At 38.7% G+C, this 17,238-nt stretch overlaps 1 protein-coding gene across 2 annotated transcripts in view; it reads left to right on the forward strand.

Annotated features, from left to right (window-relative positions):
* LAMA2 (laminin subunit alpha 2) overlaps positions 1–17,238 on the forward strand; it is a 387,452-nt gene that overhangs the window by 359,316 nt on the left and 10,898 nt on the right. The window contains exons 52-58 of one of the 2 annotated variants that reach the window (XM_075087597.1): positions 2,078–2,198; positions 4,478–4,696; positions 6,103–6,251; positions 9,892–10,068; positions 10,880–11,096; positions 13,665–13,724; positions 16,165–16,277. In XM_075087597.1, coding sequence (XP_074943698.1) covers positions 2,078–2,198; positions 4,478–4,696; positions 6,103–6,251; positions 9,892–10,068; positions 10,880–11,096; positions 13,665–13,724; positions 16,165–16,277 — 1,056 coding nt within the window. The remainder of the gene's footprint in view (positions 1–2,077; positions 2,199–4,477; positions 4,697–6,102; positions 6,252–9,891; positions 10,069–10,879; positions 11,097–13,664; positions 13,725–16,164; positions 16,278–17,238) is intronic. The other variant, XM_075087596.1, reaches the window with a different exon arrangement.

The following is a 17,238-nucleotide window of genomic DNA, read 5'->3' on the forward strand; positions in this document are numbered from 1 at the left end:
CTTTTACATCGTTTGCTTTTACTTGCGACCAAGTCTAGCAACAAAGTATAAAAGCTCTCTGATATATTACATTTTAAGGTAGCTGTTTGCAGAGTAACCCTGTTAATTATTATGGCTTGGCGGTGTATATAGAGTCTCACCATCCATAATGTTCTGTTTGTAAATGATGTATATCTGCTTCTCTGTGAAATACTTTGAACTTTGCTAAGTATCATTTGCTACAATTAATGTAATTCTGATTTTTGGTGTGTTTTTTTTTTTGTCTTTCTCTCTCACCCTAGTATGAAAGCAAGGTAAAAATAATCAGATTACTTGCATGACTTGCATGTGTCTAGTAAGTGCAGCTTGAAAGCCCAGGCGGCAACGCAGAAGCAGCGTGTGGGCAGTATTTACACCAGCTGTTACGCTAAGGCTGTTAATTCAGCGAGTTGCTCCTGCTGCAACAAGCAAAGCTGCTCCCAAGTGCTTAACACTGTCATCTTACATGCTGTGCACACACCTACACAAACAACTTTTACTTTCTTCACACAGCTGCTTACTTCAGCTGTGTTTATGACACTGGAATGCCTCGGAAGCAAAGCCGCGGCAAGCTGTTATTGCCAAGTTTGGTTCTGACCTCCAGGCTGTAAGAGCAACATAGTCCTGGGTCAGGCGAAGAGCGCTGCGCTCCGCGGCGGTGGCATAGTTACTGAGGAGGGTATGAAAGCAAGGTGCAGATTTTTGTGAAATTTGCCACTCTGAGTTTAAGAACAGAAGGATGGGGCGGGGGATAGGGGAGGTCATCTATTTCTGGCTATGTTTTCAGTTTGCAACTATTTGTGCCCATTACTTTTGCTTTGATATGCTCACGTATGAACTGAACTTCACTATGGTTTGCAGCTTAATTCCTGGCTTGAATTAGAAAAATTCACCTTCACCCCTGCCTCCCCTCACCCTGAGAAAGATTATTTGTTCCCAAGCTCCAGAAGTCTTTGATTGTGTTCCCTTGAAACCAATCCTAGTTTGGAAAAAAAAAAGAAAGCCAAGAATTTATGCAAGATCCAAATGAACTTGGACCTTGTTTTGTATGTTTTGGAAGGGAACAAGGGAAAAAGGAAGTCTTAAGAAAACATTGAGCAAGTGTTCAATGTTTGCAAGGATGTAGAGTTCGTACGTGTTGGGAATTACAAGATAACAGCAACTGCTCATAACAGGACAGCCTGAGGGCAGTCTGCAACTGGACAGGGCAGGAAGGGGGTAGGAACGTGGATGGTTTCTGGATGGCAAAGACAGGAGGCTATGGGCACGGCTGATAATGACATGTCAAAACTGTTCTGCTGCTGGGAAGATGAGTCTATAAAGGAACTGGGGAAGGGCTAGGAAATAAAAAATCAAAAAGGAAAGGTGACCATAACTACATGACTGCAAATAAAACATATATTGATTATTTTAGTATACTAGATGCTTACTTTAACTTATGCAGGGGATGCTAATTTGCGAAAGAATACACCGCGCTTGCTAGGATGGCTGTAATGCAAAGAATGGCTTTCAGTACAAAACATGCAGCCGAACGGTATCTGTGCAAAATGGTTTTACTTTGTAATTAATATTCTTTAAAATCTTTTCTTTCCTTCCAAAGAGCTAAAGTATTTGGCTTTTTTTTCTCCCCACAAATAATTCCTTATTTATTTTCCAAATTCTTTTTTATTTCTCTGAGCTGTTCATATTATTCAGATATTCTACTAAGCACTCACGGGTAATATTGTGAGTGAATTAACTAGTGGTTTTTTTCTTTTTGGATTTACTCTCCATGGTATGAATGGCAACTTTTTTTCTGAAGTGACTTTATAAGGCTTTTCTTCTTTCAAGCCTGGTTCAGATGTTGCCAGCAGCTATGGTTCACTCTGGTGTTCTCAGGCCTGGGAAATCATACATTTGCATTGAAGCATGCTAGATTTGGTTTTTCTCATTTCTTCTGGCAACCAGCTCATGAGTGAAACCATGAACATTTGCAAAGTGCTTATGTTTGTGCCTGGCTGACTGTGTTCTCCCTGAACTCTATATTTGAAAATACATTGTACTTCTAATTTTTTTTTAGGCCTGAAGTGAACTTAAAGAAATACACAGGTTGCCTCAAAGAGATTGAAATTTCAAGGACACCGTACAACATATTGAGTAGTCCTGATTTTGTTGGTCTAACAAAAGGATGCACGCTAGAGGTTAGTCTGGCTTCCATGTATTTGGGTCTTAACGGGTATAAAAGTTTTCTGGTTTCTGATTTTATGGTATAACATAGTAATGGTATAAGGCATATTCAGATGCACATAGGAATCTAACCTGAAAAAATTAGAATGGTTATAGTTAAGAGGAAGAAAGATGATCTGATCAGCAAGTAGACCAGTTTTCCAAATCCTAACTTCTTGGGCAGTATTCCTGGACAGTTGTGACATCCCTATTCCTAAAGGGTAGGATTTTCTGAAATGTGTAGGAGTGGTCTAGCTTTGTGTCAGATGACTAGAATGGGAATTATTGACGTTAATAAGAATAGAATTACACACTGATAATATTGCAAAAACCTTTAAAAATGTTGATGCACATAAAATCCAAATATTTAAATTATTTTTTTAAAATTGTTATTATAAAATCATTCACTACAAAAAAACTGATATACTTTGAAAATCACAGTATATTTGGGGGTAACTGAAACAAAGTCATCTTTAGGATAGGAACTGTAGAGCACTTAATGTTATGAGCTACCACTGAGCTGGAAATGCACGTTTCTTATTGATAACTAAGAATGTGCAAAAGTGGTGTAATTATTTTCACTTTAAATACAGTTCAAGCCTATTTATTTTAAATTGTTGCTCCTTCTAATTAACAGGCTTTCAATGCATTTAAAAGCCAAGGAATCTGATCCTAAGTTTGAGAGAGCATTTAGTAATTTTTCATGGAAGAGTCTTCATTTATAAAAAAATATTTCCAGTGACATTTGTCTGCCAATAAATAGTTTGTATTTCTTCCCTGGAAATATATGCTATTTAAGATAGTTTTGCAAGCAGATGTATGATCTAGAGTTCCATATCAGTTGCAACTACAGCAAATCCAAATGAGTTGTTAAACAGATGCTCTCCAAAAGTTTTTCTCCAAAACATTGGGAATGTCCTTTGAACAATGACTGGAACCTGGCAGGCCAAAATAAAGATGAGTACCCTCTTTTGCTGTGTTTATCACTTCTGTCTCTGGCCTTCATCAGAGCAAAAAGCACACAACACTAGGACTCTCAGACAGAATATGAGACTAGATGGATCTGTCATGAGATGGTCATTTTTAAATTTTCAGGTTTGTGGCAAAGCTAAACTGTAAACAACCAGATTGCTCAAATGCTTTTAAATCTTACAAATTTTGGCTCAGCAAAAATTTTCTACAGAAATTCGTATTTGTTTGCATTTATTCTAGATTCTTTTCTGAATAGGAAAGAAGAACAGTTGTGGTGATTTTCTCCTGTTGCTATAAATCTTAGAAAGAACCTTGTTTTTCACGTTATTTTTTGACTCCTGGGGTTTCAGAATTTGAAATTTAATTGGATTAACCATTTTGTTGGGGAATTAAAATATCCTAATTGATCAAAACAGGGTTTGTAGGACAATTAAAAAGAAGCAAAAGATAAAGGCTGGGTATACGCTCAATTATTTAAATGTCCTTGGATTCCAGAGAAAGGTCAACATCATCAGTAATGATTTTATCTAGCATAAGCTCTTCTCTCTGGAAACAGTTCTACTGTACTGAAAAAAGGGTGAGTTATTTTAGAAAAAGTCACTGTTTCTATTGACTGGTCTTCCCTAGCTGGAAGAGTACAAGAATTGGCAGTGATTACAGAAAATCTTCAGGAGTATGCACAGATTTATTATTTGATTACATACTCCCTCTTGAAATTGCGTTAATGGCTACCAGTGTCCAAAGAGTTGGGCCGTGTGCAACGAGTGCTTCATTTATGAGCCTGAGTCATCAAGAAAGCAGTGGTGCTTAGTGAAGCAATAATGATGAAGCAATAATGACTGATTAATGGAAAGTATTTTCGGGGCACGTATGATGAATAATAGAAACTAATTTATGTTCATACTGGCTGTTGTTATCTATTGTATTGATTTAAAAGCAAAATCCAACTGTATTAACTCAATGGAAAACATTCATGTAAAAAAAAAACCACCTGTGAGCAGTTATTTTTAATCCAAGAGGATATACCAAAATAAGACTGGCTCTGTGCCTTCCTGTAAGACCGCATGCCAGAAACGCTCTAATGATGCCAGATGTAAACAGGTAAATTAGTGTTTGCACAACAGATTCAGAAGTAAAATGCTTAGTGTTTATTATTACTTTCCATCTCTTCACACTACTAATATTTATATAGTTTATTATTTTAGTTAAGAAATCTTTCTGCACGTTCATACTCTTGCTTTTAAGCCTACTAATGCACTTTCCTGTCATCTTCTTCCTACAGAACATATATACGGTTAGCTTCCCCAAGCCTGGTTTTGTGGAACTGCAGCCTGTCTCCTTTGACGTGGGCACAGAAATCAACCTCTCCTTCAGCACCAAGAATGAGTCTGGGATCATCTTGTTCGGGACAAGTGGCACAGTCGTCCCCCCCAGGAGAAAGCGCAGGTATACTGGGAGGAAAGCTGCGTCTCTGAGGAGGAAGCGCAGACAGACGGGACAGGTACGAGGAACCTAGCAAAAGATAAAGAAAACCCACAGTTTTACTGAATAACTTCTGCTTGCTTTGTGTCAAGACACTGTCAGATGTTTATAATTTCAGTGCTAGGGAATAAATTATTTCTAATGTTATCTTTTGTCTGATGGAGAATCTGGTAGAGGCTCAGAATTGGTTTTTTGCATTGGAGTAACTTTTTCTTAAAGATTTACAGTAAGGCATCCATTGCTTGCTGCTAAACAACAGATTTGTTTTTCTGTCATATAGATGCTTCTATGTTTTTTCAATCAAACTTAAATTTTTCAATCAAACACTCATTCTGAGGACTACTTATGCACTCTTAATGCTTGGAAACATCTCTCATTACTGTTCATATAGAAATAAATGAGGATCATCCCGTTTCCCCTGAGACAAACAAAACAACAACAACAAAAAAGCTGCTAAAAGCAGTGCAAGATAAGCCCCTTGTTTGGGATCACTGCTGTGGGATATAAGATTTAAGAGTGCTCCAACCTCTCCTTCTCTCCCGTAAAATACAACTCTGCAGTACAAATCCTTTCTGAAGAAGAGGATAGAGTCAGTCTGTTCAGAGAAGTACCTACAGAGTACAAGTGACTAACTGGTAAAAGTATGATTGCCGTTAGAAATTATCCAAATTTTGATTAATTAAAAACATTACAGACAGGCATACTACAACAGAGATAAACAGAATATTTTGGTGCTTTCTTTGGGAAATGATATTTCATTATTAATTTCTGGGAAATTTCATTTCTGGGGAATGATATTTCATTATTCTCCTTCCTGCCTGTTTTGGAAGAGAGCTCTCAGTGACCTGGAGGAACACGCTCCAGGGAGAGCACATTATAATGGCTTACCCGCATGACATTAACTTCAGGGCAGGGGCTCCTTTATCATTACCCAGCTCTTCAGGTCACAGAAGTGAGTGTGACACTCATTGCTATAGTTACTGGAGGTCAGATCCCGAAATCTGCTACAACATAATATTGGTTGCTAGAGTAACTACTAGCATGATTTGCCATCAAACACAGAACTCACACTGAGATCAATGCTATTCAGGGCTTGATGGGTTTAAGACCAGGCCTTGTAACAGCAAAAATTAGAAGAATTGTAGGTTAGAAGTCTCCATCCTTCCCTGCAAATAGGTATGCAGAGAGTTAAATCTTTTGATGAAACTTTCCAGCATGACCTCATTTTACCCATTCCTTATTACACAAATACAAGAGAGTCTGAGTGTAGCAGCAGCAGCAGAACTGAAACTATAGTAGCTCATCTATGGCGAGCAAATTAAAAAGTGGCGTAAGAAAATAAAACATACATGCTAATGTAAAACTAAGTGACATAATTTCTTTCCAAATGTAACTTACCTTCTCATACCAACATATGCGTTGCAGGCCTACTATGCAGTGTTCCTGAACAGAGGCCGACTAGAAGTGCATATCTCCACTGGCATACGGGATCCCTACAGGATCACCGTCAAACCAGGAGCTGGCGAGTTTCACGATGGCAGGGCACACTCCGTCCGGATAGAACGAGCTAAAGGGTAATGTATACCTAGAAGTGCTACAGACCACACAGCTAATTCAACAAAGCAAATGTACCGATGTCTTTAGCAAACCATGTAAATGCTTCTGCTGAGGCAAAGACGTCAGTGTAAATCTATCTTTATCCAAAAATTTTTAGAAGTTAGTTTCTGACAGTGCTTATGATTCTGCCAAGCTAGATTTCATGCTCTCCTAGGCTATCAGCCTGTTTCTCCAGAGACCTGCATTTGTCTGAATTGGCATCTTTAACCTTCTGGTTCTTTGCAAATATATTTTATTAATGAAATCTGTGGATGAGAAAGACTGCTGTGGTGCAGTAAATCACCTTTTCAAGACATGTAGAAAAAAACTGTTTTCAAAGTATATAAAAAGCAACACCACAGCAGCCTGTAGCCTTTTTTGAGAGACCATGCAGTGGTTTATATACATGGGGTTACGGTGGTGTCCAGCTAAATATGGTGAAACAATGAAGACACAGAGTCCCAGATAAATGGCGGTCATTCTTACTGCTGGAAAGCCATTGCAGACCTTCTTAGACCATGTTGTTCTAAACAGAATTTCACCTAAATTACTTTGCCCTTTCTTAGACATTGTTAAAAAATACTGTTCACACTTCACCATTCAGATAGTGATTCGAAACAGCACTACTGTAGTGTGTAGGACTCAAGCAGTCAGTATTATTATGGCCTGGAATACCCCTTGTTCCAAGTAGGGTTTGTTGTGGTCATTTGGAGATACAAATGTGTATATACTGTAGAGACATTCAGTGGATTAGTGCACTATGCACAATGTTGTTCTGGTTGTTTGGTTTTTTTAAATCAGAAAGAAGAGGTAACGTCCAGCATGTTACAAAATGCACTTATCCAAGCACGCTGAACACCAGGCTTCACCCCCTTACCCCCACAACACTACAGCCTTCTTGAGCAATAATTCCTGTCTGTCTAGAGCCAAAGTGCCCTTCTGTCCTCTCTATAATTTGCTTTGCTTTGCTTTCTTCTTTGTCAGTGTAACTTTCTGCCTGAATTTCTACTGTATCGTTAAAAAAACCTCTTGTAAATAATGCCTTCAGACAATACTTCTCCCCAGCTTCAATGACTTCTTTGGGGTAAAACTAAATTATTTGGGAGAAAAGTTATTTTGGAAATGGATGACTGCATTTTGTGAAACATTTTGTATCACTGTGACAGAACACAAATATGCAGATGATATTAAAGTTCTTTTATGCAGTGTTATAGCTAGTGCAGTAGCTTGCCCTGTAAGGTACATCAAGACACAATTGCTGTACAACGCCATCCAGTGATGATGCTTGTTCAGATGAAGTCTCTGTGTTTTCAAAGTAGCTCTGTTACAAAACAAATTGCCTGAACTCTGCAGTTTCCATAACCTGAAGTGGATGTGAAAAGATATAAAATAAGATTAACCCCTTCTCTCTCTCATCATGAACTTAAGCTTTATTTGATTGAATATGAGGAACACCCTTTGAAAACTCTTCAGAGAGATAATTGTCCGTATAATTAGGAAGTATTTGCTTTCTCTTCCAGTGTAATTATAGGATACTGTTGAAGACTTATACACACCATTGTATGGTTCTGCTTGGAGACAAAATGTTTACGGACTGTGGTAATGGCTAAAGATGAGATGAAATATTGCACACTGATGAAAATATTGACAATCAGTAGTCATGGCTAACATGCAGCAGCACAAAGTCTTGACAGCCTGATTTCCCTTTGCTTCGGGCAATGGAGAGAAGTGTCCTCTCTGGGACACTGCACAGATCCTAAATTAGTCTGTTGCTCTGAACTGCCCCCAGAGAAATCTCTCCCTTTCTGTTTCCACTGCTGAAGGGTCTGGGGGAAATCCTAAAGCTCGTCCCAAAAGATAAGTCTTTTAATACTTGTTTCCTCCAACCCTTTGAAAAATGAATAATTTTCTTACTCTGTCTGCAGCTTTCTAGAACAAATTAATCCATCCAAAATTATGAGGAAATTGGGCAATTTGCATTTAGTACAACAGTTATCTAATTCAGGTGTTTAATTCACTATCCAGTTCTGTCTAGGACTTGTCTAAATAACAAAGCAAGCATTTTACATATGAAAACCAGCCTCTTTTCAATAAGCATTTTCAGTATTCAGGTGCTAACATTTGTAATTATTGTTAAGGAAGAATACTGGAGTTCAGTATAATTTTCAGTTGAAAAGGTGAGGCTATTTGCTGGGTATTTCTGATATGTTTTAAGGATGCTCAGTTATTCTGAAAAAAATCAAGGTACTTACTTACAGATAACCAAGTTGGGTTAGGTAACTAATTGTAGTCAAAGATGCTTGACTAGTTAGGTCCTGATATTTAGCATGACTGTAACATATTTGAAATAAAACCTGCACTTCATAAATCATATCAGAGTTTACCAGAGCCACATATAGCTTTCTTTGTGGTCCTGATTCTCTCCTGGCTAAATTCTATTAAATATAGTCTAACTAACAACATGAAGAAGTTATGCCAACTAGCATAATTACTATTCACCTTCAGAAATACTGAAGTCTTATCCATCCCTTGCAACCCAGCTCACCTTGAGCTGCATTTGTTCCGAAGCCGGAGACTGTCTATATTTCATCAATGGTAAATTGTCCTCTAAAGACAGTTAAATTTTTTACTCTTGTTGCTATACCTTGTTATTTATGTTACCTATCAAAATAATCCACTGCCTCTTACATTAATCTGCTTTGTCAGTATACACAATATATGGATTGGCAAACTAATTTTTCACTTTCTGTCCCCTTTACCATGTTTCCTTGTAAATGTGGTACAAACCTGCAACATTTGCATCTCGGTAGCTTTGACAGGCAAGAGCATTCTGCTTTTCTCTCACATTCGGATTCCTGCTTTTACCAGAATAATGCCCTTCACCATACTTACCGCCTTCCTCTTTGCTCTTTTTCCATTCCTTGACTTGGCTTGGTCAGCCAGTGGTGCTGTGCTTCAGAGGCTTCTACCTTCAACTTTAACAGTATCTTCCATAGGACTTGCTTTGTCTTTAATTTGCAGCATGTGCATTACCCATGAGAATGAATTATACCACTTGTATCAGTACACGGTGATCAGCAGTTTTCCTACTCTGCTGTTTCCCCCAGGAAAAAAGCTACCAGATCTTGTAAAAAGTCAACAGTATGTATCTGCAGTTGATTCTGCAGTCAGTGCAGTCTGTAGCAGTGTTTCTCTCCCTGTAAGAAGATGGTAACTTGTACAGGCCAGGAAATATGGAGCCTAAACAAAATGTGACCCCATACTGTCCCATCCTGCTGAGCACTAGATGGTTATACCTACCATCACAGAGCAGCAGGCTGGGCCCTTGCCGTGTGGGTCTTGCCATATTACAAACCACTTCTTCCTGTCAACCAGTGACTGATATTATCGCCTCTCCGCAGCGCGGCTTTGCCAAGCTGTCAGAGAACTACCAAGGAAGCAAATAGCTGAAAACCTAGTGGTTAATTTGCATTTAATGTGAGCTGCTAATTACATACTCTGAGTTCCTGATTGTTATAGCTGGTGTAGGAGTAAATGGGGCCTGCAAAGTGGTGATTTCAACACAAGCAATAACCAGAGTAAAATATGTATTTCTTTGCTTTCAAATCTTTTTCACAGGATGTTCACTGTTCAAGTAGATGAAGACAAAGGCCAGACTCAGAGATTGCCAACAGACCAGCCCATCTCTGTTAAGAAGCTCTTTGTAGGGGGTACTTCTTCTCAGTTTCAGACTGCACCTCTCAGAAACATACCACCATTTGAGGGCTGTATATGGAATCTCGTCATTAATGCCACGTAAGTCTCACTGGCACCAACAAATGTCCAGGTAATGAGGTCTGGTTAACCACCTTGACTGCCAAGAGAAATTTCATTGTTGCAAGGAATCATACTAACAGCAAACCCTAGAATATGATCTGTTTTCTTAATATGCCCTTCCTTTTTTTGTCTACAATATACACTCCATAGGCTTTGCAATTAATGAACTGTTTTACAGACAAGCCAATGCCTCTCTATTTATCTGTAAAATCTGAAAAATGCAACAGGGGCACTGCAGCAAGACATGCCTCAGTGATACGTATTTATGGTATACCGTAACACTTTAAGTAAGGTTGATCTCCAGGAGTATACAAATTCTGAGAACCACCATGGGAATTTATCTGCTTTGTGGAAAGTACATGCTGCAGTAATCTGGAAGGAACACCTAATTAAAAAGAAAGGGAACCTCTATAGTAAAACCTCTACAGAAAGTTCCCATCTAAAGCTTTCTTTCACATAACTGAAGTACCCAAATTAGGATCTCATCACCCCACACTTCATCAATATACATCAGAGAGGACTTCTCTGCAATGTGATTCAGCCTACCTAGGCTGGTAAAGCTTGCCAAATAGGATGCCTGTCTTTCTGCACTGACTGTAGGAAGGAAAGTCAATGGTGACTATCACCTCTAACTTAAATGTCCCACTTCTGTACCTAAAACAGATTGGATTAATCCTGGCTTTTGTGTCCTGTGAAGTGGAATTACACTGCAGCATATAGCTATTCTGTATAAATTGGTGGTAAAAAGGCAGAAAAACTAACATACGTCAATTTCTTTGTGTGTTTTCAGCCCCATGGACTTTGCTCAACCCGTGTCCTTTGAAAATGCAGATATTGGGCGATGTCCCTCCCTAGAACCAGAGGTTAGGCCACCTGAGGATGAAGATAAGCCAATCCTCACAACAGTCCTGATCCAGCCTGAACCAGATGCTGTTGGGGAGAAAGACAGACCAAGGACGACTCCTGCTTCCCCTCCTCCTCCACCACCATCTCTATCTTCAGCGCTTGTAAGTACAGATCACTTTGCTCAGGTAAAGTTTTAAAAGTTTCTTTTTCCAGGCAAATTGAAAAGCTAACCATCAAGAATAATGAAGTAATTAGCCACAAAAATAGTAACAATTCAGCATGACATTGTAAAGGGAACACCTTGTTGCAGGTCAGTAAAACCTGTGGATAATGGAAAAATGGTTGATGTCATTTGCTTGGATTAGCACAACAGTAATGTAAAGAATGATATAGCAATAGAATTCCCTTTGGCTTGCATGCTTAGCCCTAAACCCTGGCACTTCAGGATGTAAGCCAAACTATATCCAATTGGGGCTGGAAGGGAAATTTTCCTGTGGGAAATCCATGTCATTCTGAGATTTCTTGTGCTGTTCTCTGAAGCACATGATAACAGCTGTATCAGTGACAAGATAAAGAAACAGGTAAACCAAAGAAGTCTGTTTGATATAGCAATTCCTCCACTGTTATTTTATAACTTTAGTCAGGAGACATACAAACTTTAGAACTGAAACTCAGTCACTGCTAAATCAAGTTCAACTGCTGCTACCAAAAATCTTAAATAGCTAGATAGCGGCAAGTTGTCTTATACAATGAAATTTAAGAAGAAACTTCCTCTGTCACAAGTGTAGCAGTTTTACAAGTTGATGCAACCTTTTACTGTCCAGAAAAGATATGTTTAGATATTCTGAATATTAAACTGAATATATCCACTGGAAGATATTACTCGGGGGGGGGGGGGGGGGAAATGCTTTGCATGTTGTTACCCTTGCATACTACCACAGATTTATGCAGGATATAGTTCAGTATGGGTGAGGTTTCCAAACAGTGTGAAAAGACTGTGCATTTCCAAACTAGGAGCCTATTTATACTACCATAATTTACACTACCATAATAAGACAGTTTTGAGAAGTTAACAACCAGAATATTTAACTTCCCTTTTTATATATATCAAATACAAAAGGGTTGGTAATTTTGACAGTTTCTCCCAGATTGGGTTCATAAGATCTTTTAACCATTTTGGGAGGTGCTCCCACACTGCGTCAGGTTGAATCTTCATTCCTGGTTCATGCCTCCTCACTGACACAACATTACAGAACGCTGAGTTTGTCTGTATTGGATTTTTCTGTGTGAACCAGAGATTAAGATTATCAAGTAATTGCATAAAAACCACAAAAAAAAAAAAAGTTGTGATTTTCAGTGAGTCAGTTGGCTGTAAGTCTGTCAGAGACAAAGGAACCTCACTGAATTAATTGCCACAGTCACCTCTTACCTGACTCATTTTCAGAATTCATATCTGGTTTTCCTTGGACATAGGTAGGAATTCTAACACTGTTTTCCAAAAAAAAAAAAAAAAAGTTACAAAAATTAGGCCAAACCCCCTAACTCATTAAGGTTAATTTTATATTTGAGATTCACGGCCATGTACATATGGCACAGTTTTATTTAGAAGGACTTGTCAGGCCACTACTGAAGTCTCCACAGCACACGCAGCCATCTGTGTACCTGGAAATGGGAGCCTGGGGTTCAAGGTAGGCAAGTTCAATCTTAGTTATTTCCCTGCCCAGAGCCCCAGACTTATATGTGTCAGCCTCATAATGCTCTAGGGCAGCATTTTTTATTCATTCCCACAAGGTGGTGTAGTTGTAACATGAGGGCTCCCATGCACCTTTCTGTTTGGAGTTGAAAGTAAGCAAATTTGCAGTACAGTAAGGCTGCCATAGAAAGGTGAGGAACCAGGCAACAACAAGGTAAAAAGAGTTATCCAGTTTAATGCTCACTGTTGTGAAAGAGTGCTGTCATATTATCCCTTGATCAAGGGATAAACAAAATAAAAACCCACGGAAGCACATGAGAGAGCAAGTGCACACTTTCTAAGACTCTAAGTACTAACTTTTAAATAGCAAAATTGAGAGGAATAGAACTACTCATGAATACCAGAAACTAGTCTCATTGTAACTAGGTGAGTTTTGTATATCACATATCTAGAGCGGTGATAACTTGAAACAGGAGTTCAAAATAGAAATCTAAATAAAACATTACTCCACTTTCTCTCTTGGAAAAAATGAAACCATTTTAGTATTCTGAAGACTTGGAAGTATTTTAAATAAGGCATGCTTTTGAATAGTTTTTACATTCAGCTAAGTAAGTTCTCCAAGTATTCTTCTGGGAAATGTTGCAACAAAATGAGTAACTACAGTCTAATAATGAGATAGCAATCATATGACAGTTAGTTATGCAGAAGCTCAGTGTAGAACGACTGTATATGGAAAATATACAGCAGAAAAAAAATTATTTCTACATAGTAGGCCTAAATAAGGTATCTGTTGTACTTAAGTCCTTTTAGGACATTTTTATCTCTAGTATGCATCTGCATGTAAAAGGGGAGGGGAGTTTAATCCCAAACAAAAAAAGACCCTACCCTCCACTAAAGGCAAGAAAAGATCTAGAAGGAGGACAGTTGGGAAATACACTGGTCACCAGTCTGCTGCTGCTGCTTGCTATGGATGCCAAAATGTTTCTCAACATTGGGTAACTGCTGCTTCTGCCTCATGTTATTCACTGCTTCTCAGGATTCGCTTGCCACTGAAATGAAGAGCGCCAGCATTACTTCTGCATCTGACTCCATGACGGTATCTTCCACTATTTCTCCATGCATTACTTCACTGTTTTATTAACACTATTCAATGAACTGTGGGGACTGCATCAGTGGTGATCCCTTTCTCCCCTGATTTCTTTCTTTGTAATTGCTAATACAGCATTGTTTGTAGAGAATGTGTGACGGTCCACCAGTGGGCTTTTCCGTTCTTCATTTCCACTGTCATACACACCTAGCTTCTTGACTTGCCAGTCAAGTCCCTGACAGCCGACAAGACTGTAATAAAGTGCAGCGGAAGAGTTCAGTCTTGAGGCTTTCAGGTACTATGGGAGATTATTAAGCAGCCAGGTTTAAACCCAGGACACCTTAAGGACATTACTGAAAAAAACAAACCTGGGATATTTTTACATAGGCTGATGATCCGTGCTTAGTTCACAGTCTTGTGAAGGCTGTAAAGTTGGCTGTCCTTAGACAAAGTGAAAGCAGACACAGGCTTTTGAGTAAAATCTGGAAATTGTTTAAGCATGCCCTACTGATTTTTTTCTTTTTACTGATATTTCCATATCAACCTAATGAATGTTCACTATTATCAGTCAGTATTTATCAGTAATCGGTGTATGCTTGCTATGATTCCAACCACCATGGTGTGTTTGGCGCTCTCCCCCACCGCTTGCCTCTCCTTACAGTCCTCCTGCTGGGATGAAGAAAAACTGCAGTGTTTGCTGATGCTGGGGAGCAGCTAAAGTGTCAAAGCCAGATCCTTTACTAACATATACCAACCTAGGATTGAATTTACTGGCAGAATATGTACTTTTACCATGTAATACGTAAAAGCGTGCCACAGAAAAGTGCACGTTAATGTATTTTCCAATTCTTTCCGCTTGTTCCAGTACCAGTAGTCAGTCCTTATCTTCAAATTTTAGCAAGCCCAAATGCTATTGGAAGTATTATATACAGAGTATTATTATTAACGTAGTTGTTAAACTTCTAGATAAACCTGTAAAGTGTAAAATAATTAGAAACTTTACCCAGCATCATGGGAATATGATTTTTTTTTTCCCCATTTGATGATCACTGGAAGACTGCTATCACACATTCATACCTTTGTTTGGTGCTGCTGAATTTTCCATTTTTCCCTCCATTGCGCATTGATGTGTACTTGTAATGCATGGTGTTCTATTCTGTCATATTCAAACCAGAGCATTCATTGTAGAAAACTAATTTCTAGAAGTGCTCTAGACTGTTGTGAAGATTTTTGTGACATGTGAAAGCAAAAATTGTAACAGTACTGAAAAATTGAGTGAGAGGGGGAAAGAAATTTCCTCTTTGCGGCTGAAATCTCAATGCCTGATGAGTCACTCATGACATTTTCAAAATGCTTCACAGAAAGAGCTCTTTGTCAGCAAAGCACCACACCTTGTGCTTTGCAGGTCCCTGCTGAGTCAGGACTCAAATAAGAGACTGTCGCCAGTCCAAAATTATATCAGTCACAGTGATTAAAAACAGAGCTTGCAGCAATCAAAGTTTGTTTTTTTTCCCAGCGGTATTTTCCTGATATTGTGTTGTGTTAGATCCTTTGAGTAGTTTCTTCACAATACTCTCAGTGGGAGGCAAAAGCTAGACATAAGTAAGAGCTGGTAATTACCATGGTCTTGCATTGCCCCAGGCACCCCTATACAAGAGCTTTAGGGCCAGAGATTAAAAGACCTGATGAAATTAAAAGGAGAAAACTATACTGGGCAAAAGATATTTTACCATCCACTGTTGCACCACTTTAAGATTAATAGAAGTGGAACAGACAGGGAGGGGTTTCTTTCCTTACCCCCTGGGTAATGTGTCTACATTAGACAGCTCAGGGAGTTTAACAGTTGTTACTTCTATCCATCAGATACTCGGCTTCCCTTATTGTTTGTGGGGGCCTTTCAACAGCACCAGGGGAAACAATAGCACATTAAACAGAGAATACAATTGTAAAACAATATAAAGAAGTAAAATGGAGGACTCATTGACAGGTGCAGGATTTGAAACTACTTTTAACATTATTTTAACGTGACTAGGAGAGAATGGAGACAGCAAAGCATCCCTTTAAAACTTAAGTCTTGCTTCATTTTGTAACAGGGCATCCTACTGTGTAAAACTCAGTTACGTGAGCTAAGAGTACACTGAGCTGCCTGGAAATCACTTAAGACTCTTGTAAATGTCCACTGGTGACATGAAAGCAGCAATGTTCATATATTACTTTTATTTGCTTTTACAGCCAGCTTAATGAGCTCTGCTTTTACACCAAGTTCCTGTCATACTGGTTTATAACCTTAGCTGGTGTGATGAGACATCAACACACTGGAAAACTGCAAGGCCAGTGTCTAGACTAGGAGGAATATTCTCAGTCGTGAGCAGCTAGAAAACTTGCAGCATGTGCGCAGCTGAGATAGATACTAAATATGAAGTTTGAGTGATCGCTGTATATTTTGCAGGATTCTTGTGCTGCTGACACAGAACCGGCCATTCTGGAAGGTGGGAAGCAATTTGGTCTTTCAAGGAACAGCCACATAGCAGTTGCATTTGATGACACCAAAGTGAAAAACAGGTATCTTGTTTATTTCAGCAATGAGTTTTGATGGAATAATGTCAAAATAAAACGCCCCTCCTAATATTCACAAAAGCACCTCCCAAAATTATGGGCATAATCCGAATAAGATCATGTCTCATGGCTAATTCATTTCATTAAGCAAACATAAAAAGCATTAAAGCATAGTTAAGATCAAGCTTGCACAGTAAACAGGCAAAATGACATTGCCCTCCCAAAGTAAAGCAATATATACATATACGTGTTGATATTCAAAGGAATTCCAAGAGCTACTTACTTAAAAATACATCTGTTTTCAATGGATTTGTGAAGCTAAAACTTGTTAATCGTTCATTTTTGCTGTGAGAGCACACGATCATTAACAAAGGTGCCATGTCATACCACTAAGCATTTTTGCTGCCTTGTAGTTTACAAGTCCATCAGCCTCACACTTATTTTTACCTATAAAGCTGCTGTTCTGCATATTTTCACAAATGCTAATTTTAGAAAACTAGGAAAATAATTAAAAGAAATATGTAATTCTACAGTCCTTGCCTGTCTTCTTTCCAAATAAGAATCCTGGGCTGATCATTTTCATGCAATGATTTTTCACGTTTCTAGTATCAACTACTTTCAGCTACTGACTTTGCAGCTCAGCTTGGGCTACGTTAGTGATCCGCTGCCAGTACAACCTTAGCATCTAGATAATTTAAATAACTTGTTCTCAGGTTCTTTGCTGTAGGGGAGGTTTTTGGCATTACTGTTCTGGGCAAAGGGCCAGCAGACCTCCTCAGACACACGCCCATTTTCTGTTGGGAGAAATCAGAATAAGTGTTTTATGTCCTGATTTTAAACTCTTCTCTCTGCATCTTTAAAAGTTTTGCAACCTGTTTTCAGGCACTACAACTCATTAGAAACTCAACATTTGCCAGCTGTCACTACAGCTCGCTCCTCTTTGTGAGCGTTATGTGTGTGGATGATG

This window comes from Phalacrocorax aristotelis, chromosome 3 (assembly GCF_949628215.1).
Source record: "Phalacrocorax aristotelis chromosome 3, bGulAri2.1, whole genome shotgun sequence".
Lineage (NCBI taxonomy): Eukaryota > Metazoa > Chordata > Aves > Suliformes > Phalacrocoracidae > Phalacrocorax > Phalacrocorax aristotelis.